The following is a 17,586-nucleotide window of genomic DNA, read 5'->3' as shown; positions in this document are numbered from 1 at the left end:
TATCATTCTATATTTCACACCTAAAAAGGTTAATAGCCCAAAAACATATAGCAAAGCAATGGGTAAGCTGTCCTTTGTTCCAGTCTAACAGGATAGCTTTTTCTCAGACGTCATTAGGAAGGATAGTCAAATAATTGAATTTCCTGTAAATTTCACACGGAACTTAACATGTAAAGCAGTTATTAAATAGTATGCTTTCAACAAAGTTAACACAAAAAATTTGGCCTTCAAAGGCTGTATTATATTAGTTTACCATGTCTACTTATAATAATGACTGCAGTATTTTTTGAAATGAGACATAAAATGAGATTATTTACTTTTTATTTACAATTGAAGAAAATACCCTTAGTTATAATGAGTATACAAGACATGTCAAATTTGATGTGTTTTCCCCCAAAATTGTACTTCTGAATAGATTTAGTCATCTTGTATTCAGGTCTTTACAAATCTCTCCTATCATTGGCATTTGATTTACTCAGAACTTCAAGGTACTGTTAGGGGAAAGACACATTGACCTAAAATAACCTCAATTTATGGTTTTGGAAATTCTGTCACATATTAAAAAACTAATGGCAAAAATTAGCACAGATTTTAGTGATTATAGTTAGCTCTAAACATCTGTGGGTTGTGCATCTGTGGATTTAGCCAGCTATGGATTGAAAATATTTAGGGGTAAAAATGTATGGTTTTGTCTGTGCTGAGCATGTACAGATTATTTTTTCTTGTCATAATTCCCTAAACAACATAGTATAACAACTATTTGCATAGCATTTATATTGTATTGGGTATTATAAGTAATCGAGAGATGATTTAAAGAATATGAAAGGATATGCATAGACTATAATATGCAAATGTTACACCATTTTATGTAAGGGGTTCAAGTAGCCATGGATTTTTGTATCTGCGTTGGGGGTTCCTAGAACAGATCCCCCACAGATAATGTATTTATTTCGGCGTGACCTCAAAATTGCTAGTATTGGATGTTGTAAACGCTTGAAAAGGAAAAGAGTAGGCAGGTTATATAATTGAGATCATAAATTTATATCATGATGAATAAAAAATTGTCCTACTGTTAAACAAGTGGAATTCCTGGTATGCCACTATACACTGATTCAAAAAATGGTCTATCTCTATAAACTTAGATTGTGAGCAAAAATGATATGCTTGGGAAAGCAGATAATTGAAAAAGTAGATGTAGTGACGACAAAGCTACTAATTTTCAAGATGCCTGTGAAAGTTTTGAATAATTAAACATATTAATTTTTTAAAAAATCTATTAGGTATGGCAAAATTATTTTTGGGGTTGCCATTTTTCAAGAGCAAGTGATGTTTAATTTTTTAAAAGGAAGTTGAACTCTTGGGTAAGACAGGCTTTACAGGTTTTTTTAGGGCCTGGAGGAAAAAACACATAACATTGTTGTAGTCAGATTTATGACTGTATCATGTGTCCCATTAGCCTTTAGTTGATCTATTCTGTATCTTAGCAATGTTTCCTTCATTTTTGTTTTCCACATAGGATTAAGATAAAGCTGAACACTTTCCACATATTACTCTTGATAAAAGTAATATTTTTGTTTAGGTGACAAACAGCATGTTTGGTGCTTCAAGAAAGAAGTTTGTAGAGGGGGTCGACAGTGACTACCATGATGAAAACATGTACTACAGCCAGTCTTCTATGTTTCCACATCGGTCAGAAAAAGATGTAAGTTAATCAGTTACGTTGTGTTTACTCAGCAATGTACATTTGTTTCTGTGTTCCTGAAAAGCAGCATGTCTGTGGTTGAGTGACTATATTTTAGGCACAGTGCTAGGCCCTGGGGATTCAGAGACAGTGAACTTACATTCTAATGGGAAACATAAATGTCTTGTGATTCTCAGGTTTGGGTGTGGTAATACAGCGGTAGAAGTACTCAAAGACATGGAACAAACATGTTTTTTGTTTGTTTAATATGAGAAAAATGCAGAAATAGAAAGCAGATTTGTACAGATTTAAAGATATAATGTTGAACTTTGATAGAACTCTGTCTTTATGGTGTAGTCTTCTGGCTATAATCCTAGATCTCAGGTATAGAGTATCTCTCCTGTTCAGCATAGGGATGAAAAACTTTTGAAGAACTGTATTGAAAATGTGGTAGAGATGTGATAAAGAGGTGCGAATTTAGTGCCTTAGAAGGCTAGTAGTTAAATAATTCATTTGGGATAAAAGAATTTGTAATACAACCAAGTTATAATTAGCAAATTTATAAAATATTTTTAAATAAAATTAATTGTTAGAATTCCATTAAGCTACTTTTAAGTTATATACATTGTGGTCAAACCAGATGTATTCTTGTACTTTGTACCTGCCCAACTTTTTTCCCTTTTCAAACCTTTATAACTTTTGCTATCTGATTTCCTTATCTGTGTAACAGTCTACGCTAGCTACTAACCTAATAAGATTCTTACTGATGTTTAAAGCATTTATAAAGTTCTAAGATATGTAACAGCCTCATTTTTCTTTAAAGTTGATTATTAGTAAATCACTTCCATGTAATTTTTAGAATTTCACAATTTGCCTTAATTTATATTTAAGTTAGGACTTTAGTTTTGTTTTTCTGTTTTAGTATTTTGCCCCCTTTATTTGAAAATGTTTGCGTTTTTTTTAAAAACAAGCTATCAGAGGTATTATTAGGGCTGTTTTCAAATTATGTAGGTGGTGGCTTTGTTTATAATTAGTGTGCAGTTTAATAGCTTGTGGAAAATATTATCTGATTTTCTGTTGTCTTACTGCCCTTCTAGCTATTTGCCATTTGATATAAATTATAATTTAATTATTTATTAAGTTTTCTGTGTTTAATTTTTTACCATATAGATAATGAATTGGGAATGCATTTTGGTAATATTGCTGCAGAAACTATAAAACTACAACTTGCATGTGTTATGTGATTGTATGGTGAAAGTTAAGTTTGACAGAAAAAATGTTAGTGAAATGTAGAGAATGAATGGCAAAGAAATGTTTTGTCTGAGGTATTAAAATTAGAATTAGTATATATACTCACACACATACTCACATATGTTGGTTACCATTCCAATCTAGTTGGTGGTTAAAGAAGTAATACAGAATGGTTTGTTCCACAAAACTTTTTTTAAAAAACATTAAGAATGTAATATACCATAGGAATTAAAAACTTGTACTCTAAAGCAATACAGATGTGTTTGGATCCTGACTTTGCCTCTTTGCAAGAACTTCTCTAAGCCTCAATTTCCTTACCTGTAAAATAGGGATAATAGGGGAAGGGGCAGAAGGGAGGGGCAAAAACCTACCTAACGGGCACAGTGAACACTATTTGGGTGATGGGCACACTTATAGCTGTGACTCAGGCATTATAGAAGTGATCTGTGTAACCAAAAACATTTGTACCCCCTAAATATTTTGAAATAAAAATGATAAGGGTAATAAAATAGTAACTACCTTGTAAATTGCTACTGTTGCTGTTACTGTTTTGTATTACAAAATAGTATGGAGAAATCACACAAATGTTAGAAAATATAGATGAGAGCAAGAAAAGAAAAATTACCTGTAATTTTATCAGTCGGGAATAATTTACTACTCAAATTTTGATTTTTTACTTTAAATATTTTTATTAAAATATACATGATTATTGAAATCTTCTGGGACTTGGTGACATATTTTCCACCAGAAAGTTTGTACCAGTTTTTACTCTAATCACCACAAATGAGAATACCAGCTATCACCTTGAAGTCTTTACTAATAGACAAAAGAAGCTTGTTGTTTTAATGTTCATGTATTAAAACATTGCTAATTCTACACATAGTGATTTGTCTTTTCCATATAGTTATTGGCCATTGTATTTCTTCCTTTGTGGATTACCTATTTTTGTGCCATTTCTTATTCCTATTGAGATGATAAGTCTTATTTTCCATATATTAAAGATAATCTCTTAATCATTTGTTAAAAATATTTTCCCAGTGTTTTATCTTCAATTTATTTTATAGTGTATACATATTTATCATATTTATTAAATGTGAACCATCAATCTTTTTTTAATGATGTCTGGTTTTGAGATCATACTGTGAAAGACCTTTTCCAGTTGCTTTCTTATAGTACTTTTATGTTTTATTCTTCACATATAACTTACATCTATTAGAAATGTATTTTGGTTTAATTTGTGAATTGTAAGGTTCCAGATATTTTTTTCCCTGTGAGGTTATCCAGTTGTCCCAGTACCGTTTATGCTAGTAATTCTTTTAGGTTTTGTGGACCAAGAGACACAATCAAGGATATTGTATAAAATCAATACCTATATGTATAATAGCTCTTTATATAACCATCTATAGTGTGAAAACCATTTTTAGTTCACATACCCTACAAAAACAGACAGTATGCTGGATTTGACCTGTAGGCAGTAATTTGCCCACACGTGGGTTAGACCATTAACTTATGGCTAATTGAAATATTCCCTTTAATGTATACTTGTCTGATACTTCGTGGGCCTGTTTCTAAACTCTTGTTCTGTTTACCATGCTGATTCTATCTCAGAACTACAACATAGTTGAATTGCTGTAGGTTTGTAGACCATTCTAACATCTTAGTTTAGGTCTTCCACATAAAAATATAAAAATATTTTGACTGTTGCATGTTAATACCAATACTGCTGCCTTTCAGAAAGATATGTCTGTCTTTAATCCTGTTATTATTTATGCCTTTTAGTAAGTAGAATTTTATAGTTGCCATTTTCATTGCATTTTTTAGATTGGTTTTTATGATCTATAGAATACTTTTTGTATTTTAATTTATAACCAACTACCATAACAAAACTCTTTTAATAAGTTTTTGGTGATTGGGAAAGTGGGCTCTAGAAATCCTAATAAATGTGTTTATGTATCAGCTACATTATTTGCTAGCTATTATGTCCTACAGCAAGTAGTCTGTGTGTGTCAGTTTTCTCATTTGTAAAATAGGAACAACAGTACATGGCTCCTGGGTGGTTATAAGGATGGAATGAATTACTGTAAAACTTTGAGAAGAACAGATAATAAATATTCAATAAATGTTGCTGTTAAACTGAATAGTAAGTAATAACATTCCATTTGATTCTTTTGGGTTTTTCAGGTAGCTGGGTTTATCATCTGCAAATAATGATTATATTTGTCCTTTTTAAAAACTTTTAAAGGAAAAATTTTAAACATAATAAATGACTGAGATGATTTTGTAATTTTGTTTTCTTTCTGGGAAGAGTAAGACAATAATTTTCCATCATAATATATGATAAAGGAAAACTGACCAGTGATTGAGTGAATCTTAAAGCCAGATATCAATGAGATCTTAGTAATAGCTGTTATGTCTTAACTTTGAGAGAGAACAGTAGTTTTGAATGAATGTCTTTTTATGTAGAATTCCTTTAATACCTTTTTACAATGTCTGACGTTTCTTTAAAATCAATATCCTGACATCACTGAACTATATACTTAAAGATGATTAAAATGGGAAAAAAATAATTCTGATTTGACCTATTCATATAGCCTAAAATGTAACAATTTTTTTTTTTATCATATGCATGGTTGAAGAAGTATTTGGGCGAATGTTCTCTATGAGACTGTGTGCTACTTACATTCTAGGTAGTTCTTTAGATCTCCTCCTTATTATCAAAGGCCTTGTATTTTAAGAGGTACCACGACATGTATGTGATTTTCTGTAGAATACTGTATTTACTAGTTTGAAATAGAAAAGTGGCATTGTAAGTATTACAGATATGTTACTTGAATGTTTTCACCAGATAAAGTAAATCATAGGCAGTATGGTTTGTTTTCTTTTTATTATAATTATTTTCTTATTGGAGACCTTATAGGAAATGAAAAGGATTTACATAAGACATAATAGACAGCTCTTTGGGAGTAATATAATCTAACCCATGGGAGTTTTTTAAAAAAATGTATTTTAATTGCTAATATATTTTCTAGTCTTGTGAATCTTTGAATATGCACTCATTTGATGATTCTTCAGCATAATCATTTGAGAAGCACTAACTTGTAGGAACCACTTTCCTTTTGTTATAATATATGCTGAAAAGACATAAGAAATGTAACACCTTTTCCTTTTTAAAAAAACTAATAATAGCAGGCTACTTTCTTATTCTGACCAAACCATGAACCATTTTGAACTCATGCCTAGCTTTCATACTTGTGTTAGCCTACAGCAATTATGACAACTAAGATTTTTCTTAGGCCAATAATAATTAATATTTTGTTAAAATCTAGTATAAAATAAGGATAACTTCTATCACTGTCATCATCATCCTCCTGATTAGTATTTAACTACATATTGGAGTCAGCCTAGCTCATTTCCAGATCCTTGAACTCATTCCTCTCTAAGGACCTGGGCACTTTCTTTTTTCACATAGTGTTTTTCCCTTTAGTACATTCATGTCTGCCAAAATATCTCATCTGAGAAGCCTTTCTTCTGACTACTCTTTTCATAAATGGCTTTGTATATGTATCGGCACTATTCCCACTATCCTCTAAATTGTTTGTCTGCTTTTTGAAAATCATAGCATCAGTCACTACCTGGAAAGCACATGTTCATTAATGTTTATCATCCTGTCTACACCACTAGAATTTAAGCTTTAACAAAGGCATCAACTATCTAGTTTACAGCCATGTTCTTAGAACCTATAATAATGCTTAGGAAATAGTGGGCTCTCAGTGTTTGCTGAAGAGAGGGAAGGAATGGAGTTGATATTGAAAAATAACAAAATTATCTGCAGATGATATAATTACCTGAAAACTCAAAAATTATTTAAAATACTTCTATAAGAAAAAGCAAATGTACATAAACGTGTCAAGTTTTTATATAGCAACAATAACCTGACAAAGTTAAATGTAAATAGAGTGTATACTCTAAAGAAATTTGAAATAAATGTTAAATCATTTGAAGAAAACTTTCTAAAACCTCTTAAACTCATTGATATTCACATGATCTTTAACCTCAGTATTTGAAAGATAAAGCCTAAGTATAAAAGGATGGTAAAATGATGTGTCTACACAATATATATTAAATTGTAATGTAGCTTAAAAAATTACAAAATGTTTGGTCTCAGAAATGGTAATAATAATAATCCAAGCAGTGAGAAAATACTATTTTATTCCTACTGTACTAGCAAGGAATTTTTTTTTTTTTTAAGTGGGAGAATAGCCAATGTTTGTGAGGGAGCATTGAAGTGATTGCTGTGGAAGTGTAATTAATACAGTCAGTAGAAAACAGGTTAGCAATGCACATTAGAAGCCTTTAAAATGTAGACATTCCTCAAATCAATCATATGTTCTATAAATTTGTATTTTGAAGCTAAACAGAAATTCAGACAATATATTTATTGTACTTTTAAACAAAAACTTGACTGAAGTGTTTAATGCTAAGGAATTAAATTCATTGACTATTATACTATTTTTTAAAATGTTCTTTATGTAAACGTAAGAATAGTTGAATGAAAATTACTTGACCTAATAAACTTATATTTTATTGTTATCTGATTCATAAGCTGCTGGGTCCTGTGACTTAATATTTTATTTTTATGCCTGCCCCCTTCTCTTGCCCCTCTCCTTTTTGTAATTTTCAATTTATTATCTTCTCATTGTCTTTCTTTTTTGTGCTTGTTTGCTGGATTTCAGTAGTTCTATTTCTAAATCACCCTGTTTTTAGTTTTAAAATGCTCCTCACATTCTATCTAGATCTAGAACTCTGTGTGCATGAATATGCTTTCTTCATATCTCTTGTGTCTCTTTCTTTTTGTAGATATGACATAGTAAAAAATTATAATTCATTTTTTGTTTTTGTCCTGAAGTAATAACGAAATGCTAGGAATCATGTTATCACCATACCTTTAAGTATATTGTACAGTGACATTTTATTTTTTCATTTTTAAATTGCTATCGTCATTAAGAAATTTTTATTTAACAAAATTTTGTTATATTTCCCTGCAACAGTTTGTTGATTTTCTTGACATTCTGTATATTAAAGGATAAATGGGCTTTTTGTTGGGTAAAGGAAATAACTAGAATCACATTATTACCGTATTTCCCCGAAAATAAGACCTACCCATAAAATAAGCCCTAGCAGGATTTCTAAGCATTTGCGCAATATAAGCCCTAGCCGGAAAATAAGACCTAGTGATGGCCGTGGCTACGCAGCAGCATATCTGCACAACCCGTGCATTTAGTAGTGGAGCGATAAAGAAGAGGAGCAGCCCAGTTACTATCCCAGAGGTGACCGGAAAGATGCAGGCAGCCCCACCAACAAGGTCGGCTCCCTGTCAGGTCCTGGCCATCCTGTGTGTGCTGTAAGCTGAGGCTTTGAGGGGAAAGTCTCCTCAGAGAAGTAAGGAGTGGGACGCTCCTCTTTAGGTATTGTGTGTCCCCAGGGGGAAGAAGGAAAGCTGTGGCTGCCATTTTACTCAGCACCGTGGGCCTCTCTCACCCCTGACAAACACCAGGGGATAGGGGAAAGCTTCAGCAAGCAGTCTCCTACTGAGCCCAGAGAGATCATTTCTGCTCCACTGTGCAGATTGGACCCTGCACTCTGAGCAGGTTACATGGATAACAGCTGCTCATTTAATGAGAACTCTGTTGCTCGACATGAGAGATTGGGGCCAATGGTACTGAAGGAAATAGAGTCGCAAGAAATTCAGGATGGAATTCAGGGTTTGGAGAGTTATGATGATGTTCCAGAAGAAGACGACTTAACTATATTTGAATAAATGTAGATTGTTGTACCATACTTAAAAAAAAATAACACATCCCCTGACAATAAGCCTTAGGGTGTCTTCTTGAGGAAAAATAAATATAAGACCCTGTCTTATTTTGGGGGAAACATGGTATTTATTTTGGTTGCTTCCTGGTTTTTATTGTTGTTGATGTTTGACTACAATGTATATTGTAGATTTGTAGGAGATGTGGGAAACATATAATTTTATTATTATTTTTTTTGAGACAGAGTCTCACTCTTGCCGAGGCTAGAGTGCGGTGGCATCAGCCTAGCTCACAGCAACCTCAAATTCTTTGGCTCAAGCAATCCTCCTGCCTCTGCCTCCCAAGTTGCTGGGACTACAGGCCTGTGCCGCTATGCCCAGCTAATTCTTTTCTATGTATTTTTAGTTGGCCAATTAATTTCTTTCTATTTTCAGTAGAGGTGGGGGTCTCACTCTTGCTCAGGCTGGTTTCAAACTCCTGACCTTGAGCGATCCATCTGCCTTGGCCTCCCAGAGTGCTAGGATTACAGGTGTGAGCCACTGCGTCCAGCCAAGACATAATTATTATGATGATTTTAGACTTGGAGATTAGGTGATCTTTTTTCTACCTTTTGCTCTTCTTAAGACCACAAATTCTATACCTTGTTTTACTTGGAGTTTTTGAAGATAAATTTTTTTCTTTAGCTTCTTGGGCAAAATATTATGAAAATTTAGGATATTGTTTAATAAATTTCCCAAAGTTGGAATGCCCTTTTTTCAGCTGTTAAATGAGAGTTCTGCACTAAGAAGGTTAGATTTTTAGCTCCTGCTACCATTTGTTGAGCACTTACCATGTGCCATATCCTATCTCATTTAACTTTCACTTCAACTCTGTGAGGTAGGTAGTGTTATTTCTGTTTTACAAGAAGGAAACTGAGGCTCAGCTATTTCATAGGTAAGTGGGCGAAACCAAGACTCAAATCAGATTATTTTCTGATTCCAAAGCTCTGAGCTTGCTCTCTTTTTTTATACTGTGTACCCTACTGTAATGTGCCTCTTGATCTGAAGTTTTAATTTTTCTAAGAAATTCACTTTTGTGTTACTAACTTTCAGCATTTAAAAATATGTAAATTGTCTGGTTTCTGTTAACAGTAGCTATTGTTATTCCAGAGTATATTTCTTGTGCACTTTCTGTGCACTCATAAATAGCTTATCTGTCCGATTCACATTCTTTCATTGTGATAAATCCTTTTTAGCATTGATTTGTTTGAGGAAATATGCTTTCAGACTTTAAAAATACATATCCTTAAGGAAAGATTTTTTTTAAAAAATAAATTAGATATTTGCATTTTGACACAGTTTGAGGCAATAATTTTAACATCTGTGTAGCTGATCAGTGCTTATTTGACATAAGTATGTTAAAGGTTATAAACTCTTAAATTTAACTTTAAACTACTTTCACATTTCTGTAGAGCACTGTTTACTAATCTTCATGTTAGTGGCACATAGAGAAAATGATATTTAATGTTACACAGTATGGTAAGTAAACCAACCTAATGCTCTTGATCTCAAATAATTGGCTTAAGGTGCCATTACCTCCCCTCCCTACTTATTCCCTCCTCCCATTTTGAGAGAGCTGATGTCTTGGCATACCTGTAGCTCATGTCTGGATGTATAATCTTTGAAGTAGAATAAAACGTCTGTTGTTTGGAGTTGAGTATTCAATAAACAAATTTCTGAGATGAGTAAGGTTTTAAGTGGTCTTTTCTAAAATGTTCACAATATGGATCATTCTAAGTTGTGCACTCATACTGGCCAACATCTTATATTGGAGCCTTTGGAAACAACTATACTCTTTTATTTATAGTTTATAATGACAGAAAATCATGATTCTTAAGTATTTCATATAAACTTTTTAAGCTTTATTACATATTATACATATCCTTTGATCTTGTTCTTGCAATTGGAAATGAATCTTTAATATGCATATGAAATATTTTCAGTTAATGCAGTACTGACTATAGTACCTAAGAAAATAACTTAATTGGGTATTTTTTCATCTGTTGGGCTGTACTTGGTAAAGAATATATAGTTTTTATTTTCTAGATTATATACCTGGATTAGAGAAGGAATGTAAGATTTGATGCTTTTTAGAAAATTCATTGCTATATTATAAATACTGCTGTCTTTGGAGTGGTGTGTAACTCAATTGTTACCTTAGGAGAGTTGGATGTATATCACCGGTTTAAAACAGGCTGTTGTATTAAAAAAAAAAGTGAACTCTAGATTAATTAAATCAACTTAGAATATTGACATGAAAATTACATGAAGTGTATATTGTAAAACCTACATTGTTTAAAGTTTCTCTTCTTAGTTTTTCTAACCATGGTCAATGTCAGCATGATTTTCCTTCCCTGGAAACCACAGAGCATGTTGATAGTTCTCTCTTTTGTGATTTCTACTCACCTCTTTCCCCCTTTATCCCAGCTAGTTCAACGGACATAAAATACTGTTACTTCTACCAGAATGTCTTTCAGTTGTCCCACTTTTGTTGTAGTTTAGTATTTCACTATTTTGATCATGTCATTTCCTTGCTTAATATTTTTTTATTTTTTCTTTCTTTCCTTTTTTTTTTTGTTTTTTTAATATTTAGTTTTTGTTGAGACAGGGTCTCTCTATGTTGCCCAGGCTGGTCTTAAACTTCTGGCTTCAAGCAACCCTCCTGCCCCAACCTTCCAAAGTGCTGGGATTACAGTCATTAATCACTATGTCCAGCCTGTTTTTTCTCCTTGCTGCTATGATTGGTAGCTATCTATGTATGACATTAAAAAGACCCTTTACAATCTGACCCCACCATACTTTTTATTTCCCATTCTTCTGTGCCCTAGTGGGAGTGAGCTTTATCTCCTTTCCCATTGCCCTATTATCCAGTCTGCGCTGTTTTCTTGTTTTCTAATCATGTCACTAACTTTTATTACATTTATATTCACTGCATATTCTTGGCCTGGAAGACACCTCCTCTGTACCCACATCAAATGTTGCCACTTTACAAAGTATTCTAGATACCTTAACCTTGTGTAGAATTATCTTCCTCCATTGATGCTTTATACTTCCTTTAGAGCATTTACCACACTGTGCTTTAGAATATAATGAGTTGTATAATTCATTCTGTTTCCTTACTTGATTGTAAGCCTCTTGATGATATGGCCATGTCTTATTTAATTAAGGTGTTTTGGTGATTATCTAAGACAAGAAATATACAAACATAAACACACACACATTTTCATTTACTCAGCTTAACTATTTACTTTGTGTATAGCAGTGCCATACTCATTTCTGTGAGAAATATAAAAATATATTATGTTCCATGGATATAACATACATTCAAATAATTTATATTTTACTTGGAAAAAAGACATTGATGCAGTAAATTCAGAGGCATTGTACAAATGCTGTGAAATTTATATCACTCACTAACAAACTATATAAATTATATGCCATGTGTATATATTTTTGTATTTTTGTTTACTCGTTCATTGCTATTATATCATCTCTCCATTATATGGATATGTGTATATTTGTTAGGTTTTTCTACCCATTTGGTATACATCAATTATTTGTATATAAAAATCAGGAAATATCCTTATAAGCTATAAAACTTTTGTATTTAGACAATAAACTGAATTTAGAATTTAGCTTTTATCTTCTAAGAGTAATTTCACTTATAAATTCATAGTGCTTTTTGAGATATTTATTTCTAGTTAGCCTACTTTTTTAAGTATAGTAATAGTGCTGCTATAGTTTAATGTAACTTTAAAAAATTTAATAGTATTAAAAATTCCATTTGTAGCTTGGTTTTATCCAATTGTGATAATTTCTTAAGAAACATGGAATTTATGATGTAGTGTTTATGTTTTTCTGGTGAATGAAAAATATGGGTTAGATTTTTACATTTATGGTATATTATACAGATATGTAAAGTGTAAATGTAATGTTCTGTATTCTTTCTTTATGCTCTAATATAATTAATTTGTTTCTAGATGCTGGCATCACCATCTACATCAGGTCAACTGTCTCAGTTTGGGGCAAGTTTATACGGGCAACAAAGTAAGAATTTTGTATTCATTTTGGGATACTTTGTTTAAAGAGAAAAATAAGTACCAAATAAAGAACAGCTAATGCTGCCCTTGTGGGTTTATTATGAGATTTAAAGGAAAGATACTTAATATTCAGTTTTCTTTATTTTACTTATATAGCAAAACCTCATTTTTTCGGGTCTTACTAATTCTAAATTTGTTATTACTTGCATGTAGCATAGATTGAAATTTATTTCAACATCTTTTGTATCTATATGTTCTTTTGCAATATTTTTGGAGAATTTGCTAAACAAACTAAAAGCAGACATTCTCTGTGTTTTCAATTAAAGGCAGTTAAAAGATTATTTGTTTGGTTGGGTAGATTTTGTGTGTGCGTGTGTATATGTATATGTATGTGTTTTGACCTGTTTATTAATGTAAGCCCATTACTTAGTAGCAGTTTGTGAAATGTTTTTTGTTTAGCAAATATTTCTTCTTTTGCTTTGGCTCAGTCTGGGTATGGAATGTAGATTTTTGACTCATAGTTCAATGCTTTTTCCATTATGAAAGATTCTTTTTTCAAAGTATTTTAATACTTTTAAAGCGCTTAGCACAGTGCCTAGCGCATAGTAAGTGCTCAATAAATGTTAGCTATTATTATCACATAAAATTTGTATAAAACTCTAAGTTATAAAATATATTCATATTTTTAAAATTAATTTTCCAAACTGTTTCATTTTAATTATATTTTATCATCTCTTTAATGTCAGAGATCTGTTGATCTCTCATTTCTATTAATATCATTTCTATTAATGGAAGGAGGGAGTTAAAAGTGTTATAATATCCCATCAAAGATTATAGGATAATTGAGTAACCGGAGGAGACATCTGATGACTATCTTAATCAGCTTCAAAGAAAAATCAGTTATTTGATTTGGGCCTCTTTCCCAGCATAATGAAAAGCAGAGTTTTGATAGGATAGTTTGTCATACCACTTCACCCTTCAAATTGATTTTGAAATTTAGTGGAAGGATGAAACTTATTTTGTATATAAGCATAGTTTCCATCTGCTATTTTCTGTCCATCTTTTGTGCTTTTCCTCTTTTGATATGGAACATAATTTTCTTAATATAGAATTAGTAAAATTTATTAATTTCTTGTATTTATCAGTTTTCCTCTAAACAGAAAGACATATTTTGAAAGCTTATTACATAAAAAATATTTATCCTATGTTTATCCTAGTTGTTGAGGGAATATTATCAGCTAGTATTTTATTCTGATTAGCGTGTGTTTTAGCATGGCTTTTACCTATCTGATAATCCTTATTATGGAAATATCTAGCTACTTTAAAGCTACCTCTTATTTTTATAGAACAACTGCAAAGAACTTATTTTATCTTTTTAAAGCCCACAGTTTATCAAAGCAGAAAGCAGATCTGAAATGGAGAAAAATATTTGAGAATATTAAGGTTATTTCATAAAGGAGAATGGCAGTGATTATAATTAGCTATCTGGACATTTAAAATCTGATCTAATTTTTTTAACCTGGAAATGTGAAATTGTAACTAGGCTAAGATATGGAATGGATTAGGTTTATACAGTTACATGTTTGGTATGACAGACATTTATTGACTTCTCAATTGTATAAATCATTGTGTTTATTGTTAAGGACATACAAAGATTAATTAAGCAAAAGTATTTTAAGGTACTTATTAGTTTTAAAAGAGGTCATGTGTAACAGACATTTCCTGGTGGGGTTGAGTATATTAAATGGCTATATTCCTATAACATTGGTGAAGCAACATAAACTCTTTTAAACTACACATTTTAAGTATTAACCTACACAAAAATGGAACCTTAGAAAAACTGGAACTGAAATGTTTTAGGTCAGGGTGTAATTATTCTTTTCCAGAGTATAAATCTAGAAGCTACAACTAGTGGAACAAGAAAGAGCCTGGGTTGCCAGTCTCTGCTAGGACAGACCTGATGGGGCCAAATAGGTCATTTAGCTGGTAGGTAGTCTTAATGAATACCCTGTCAGACAGGAGAACACAAGCTATCATGTGGGGCTTGAGAGTTACAATTTTAATAGTTTAAGTCAGAATGGTAAGATTTGAGGGACTGACTTTAATGAAAGATAGAGAGATAAGGAATTAGTAGGTGAGAGTAGATTAGAAATATTCTTATGGCATCTTATTGTAATTTGCACATTGGGATTGATATAGTTAAAAGTTCTTTTTCCTCCCAAGTGCATTAAGAACCACTTGTTAACTCTGTATTCGGATTGGCAAAGTTCAGTAGGAATTTGGGCCATTAAAAGTTGAGGTCTGGCTGGGCACAGTAGTTCACACCTGTAATCCTAGCTGAGGCTGAGTAGGCTGAGGCAGGGAGATCACTTGAGGACAGGAACTTGAGACCAGCCTGGGCAACATAGCAAGACCCTGTCTCTAAAAAAATTTTTTTTTAATTAGCCAGGTGTGGTGGTGGTCACCTGTAGTCCCATCTGCTTGGGAGGCTGAAGTGGGAGTATCCCTTGAGCCCAGGAGTTTGAGGTTACAGTGAGGTATGATTGTGCCATGCCTCTCCAGCTGGGGCAACAGAGTGAGACCCTGTCTCTTATTTAAAAAAAAAAAAGGTGAGGTCTATCTGTTGTATGTTTTGATGGTTAGAAAGGTTAGAGGTGGAGAAGGAAGAGTGCCCTCTCCAGAACTAAGACTCACTGAGATTAAACAATAAAGGAAATTCCTCTTGGAATGGATATAGAACTACATAAACCTACAGTTTGCTAGATTTGGATAGAAGTGATTGTGTAGTGTGTGAGGTACCCAGAAAATGCTGGATTAGGTGCTTGCATGATGTCAGGTTCTAGTATAGTATGGTCATATCCAAATATGTAAATAACTTTTTATCTAAGAGTTCATGTGATTACTGTACACCAAATGATAGCTATAGAAACCAGTGAATGTACTCTTTGTGTTCAAGTTGCATGATCTCTACTTGTCATCTTTGAGTGTATGCCTAAGATTTTAGATAAGCTAAGTCCTCGCTTAACGTCATCAATAGGTTTTTGGAAACTGCAGCCAATTTTTTTGTTCTTATCAACATTTAACAAAATGATGTTGAACAAAATTGTTTGAGGAACTTCTGTACATCGCTTTGTTTAAAATCACAGTTTCCAAAAATCTATCGACGACATTAAGTGAGGACACTTTATAGGTTTAAAGAACTCATGGGTTCCCTGAAGGTGGTCTACAGGGTTGGAATGAACGGGGAACCAGGCATTAAGTTCTCCTGGATAGTCAATGCATTGAAATCAAGTGGTGGTATAGTTGGAGTAACCTTTTCATAATTACCAATAGGGGTTAGAGCCTTGTAGGATTGCAAAAAAAGGAAATTATCATTTACTGAGTGCTTCCTATGTGCATGTTATCTTATGGGCACATGGGTTAACTAGCTGTCTGGATGAATCCATAATATACATTTGTATCTGAGTACTCAAAGGACTTAGACTCTAGTTGGAAGAAGAAATACATCTTTCTGGGATCTGGACTTCTGGCTTGGGAACAGGGGCACAGTCTCATGCTTCCAACAGATAGTTCTTTGGCCTCCTGTTTTAAAAACACCTATGTGAAAGCTGCTTGCTTCATGGAGAACCAGAGCATGAATGGGGTGGTTCAAGTGATGCTATTGACTATGTAAATAGGCAAATAACATTTTAATTGCTTTAGGAAATTGTAGGGCCATTTAACAGATACTAAATACTGAGTGCTGAGTAAACTGCAATGGTACAGAAAAACTTCAAAAAGGATGTAGGAATTGAGGTTGACAGATGTTTATTGTGTGCCTACCATATGTATTATGCCATGCTAGATACTGCAGTGTGTGGTAGAAGGGATCATCTTCTTTCATGCCATCTCTGTACAGTGTACCTACTGCTATGATGGTGTTGCATTTATTGCATGTCTTCGTTGCCTTTGTATTCTCAGTACTCTGCACCTGACGAACATTCAGTAAATGTTGTCGAATGCATGTTGAACAAGATATGATCCTTACATATAGTCTAGTAGGATAAGTACACAAATGATTTTACTACAAAGTAGAGTAAGAAATTCAGAGTTTTCTGGATATTCCAAAAGTAGGGATAATCACCTGTCTTGGAGAATGATCAGAAAAAGATTCACAGATGAAGAAATTGGAATTGAAGAGACTGCGAGTAAGATTTGCTTTAGCAATGGAACAACATCCGCAGCATGGGGTAGATTTGGGAGTGGCCTACTTTAACAAAGCAAGGGAGAAGCCTATTAGACTATTATGTTGATTTCAGCCAAGAAGACAATCTTCATGTTTCTGTGGGCTATATCTCAAGATCTTTGCTACTTCCCAAGTTCAAAAACAAAGCTATAGCATAGTTTCCCTATAAAACATCTATTTTCTGGTGAAAGCCATCACTTCATTAGAATATATCATTTTTTCTTCACCTTTAGTACCACGTGTTGACTTTCTTACCATAGACATTTCACCAGAAAAAACAAACAAATATTTATTGAATATTGAGTAATTATTGTGTCAGATAGTATTTTAAGTACTTTATATGAATTAACTCATTTAATCTTCACAACAATTCCATGAGAGATTAAGGAGATTGCCCAAGGTTATACAGATAGTTAGTAGAGCCAGGATTACATTTCCATGTGAACATGAGTGAAAACAGCAGGGTTTTTGAAACCTGGGTGCTATGACTCTAAAGGGCCATTTGCATGTATTAGAAACTGTCAGTTAAATCCACAGACGC

The 17,586-nt window shown here is 32.8% G+C and overlaps 1 protein-coding gene across 3 annotated transcripts in view; it reads left to right on the top strand.

Moving 5' to 3' along the window:
• Nucleotides 1-17,586, top strand: part of CNOT2 (CCR4-NOT transcription complex subunit 2) — a 97,305-nt gene that overhangs the window by 48,730 nt on the left and 30,989 nt on the right. For all 3 annotated transcript variants that reach the window (XM_012788739.3, XM_012788738.3, XM_012788742.2), the window contains 2 exons: nt 1,580-1,702; nt 12,761-12,827. In XM_012788739.3, the coding sequence (XP_012644193.1) occupies nt 1,580-1,702; nt 12,761-12,827 (190 nt within the window). The remainder of the gene's footprint in view (nt 1-1,579; nt 1,703-12,760; nt 12,828-17,586) is intronic.

Source organism: Microcebus murinus, chromosome 10 (genome assembly GCF_040939455.1).
Source record: "Microcebus murinus isolate Inina chromosome 10, M.murinus_Inina_mat1.0, whole genome shotgun sequence".
NCBI lineage: Eukaryota > Metazoa > Chordata > Mammalia > Primates > Cheirogaleidae > Microcebus > Microcebus murinus.
This window is presented reverse-complemented; position numbering and strand designations above follow the sequence as displayed.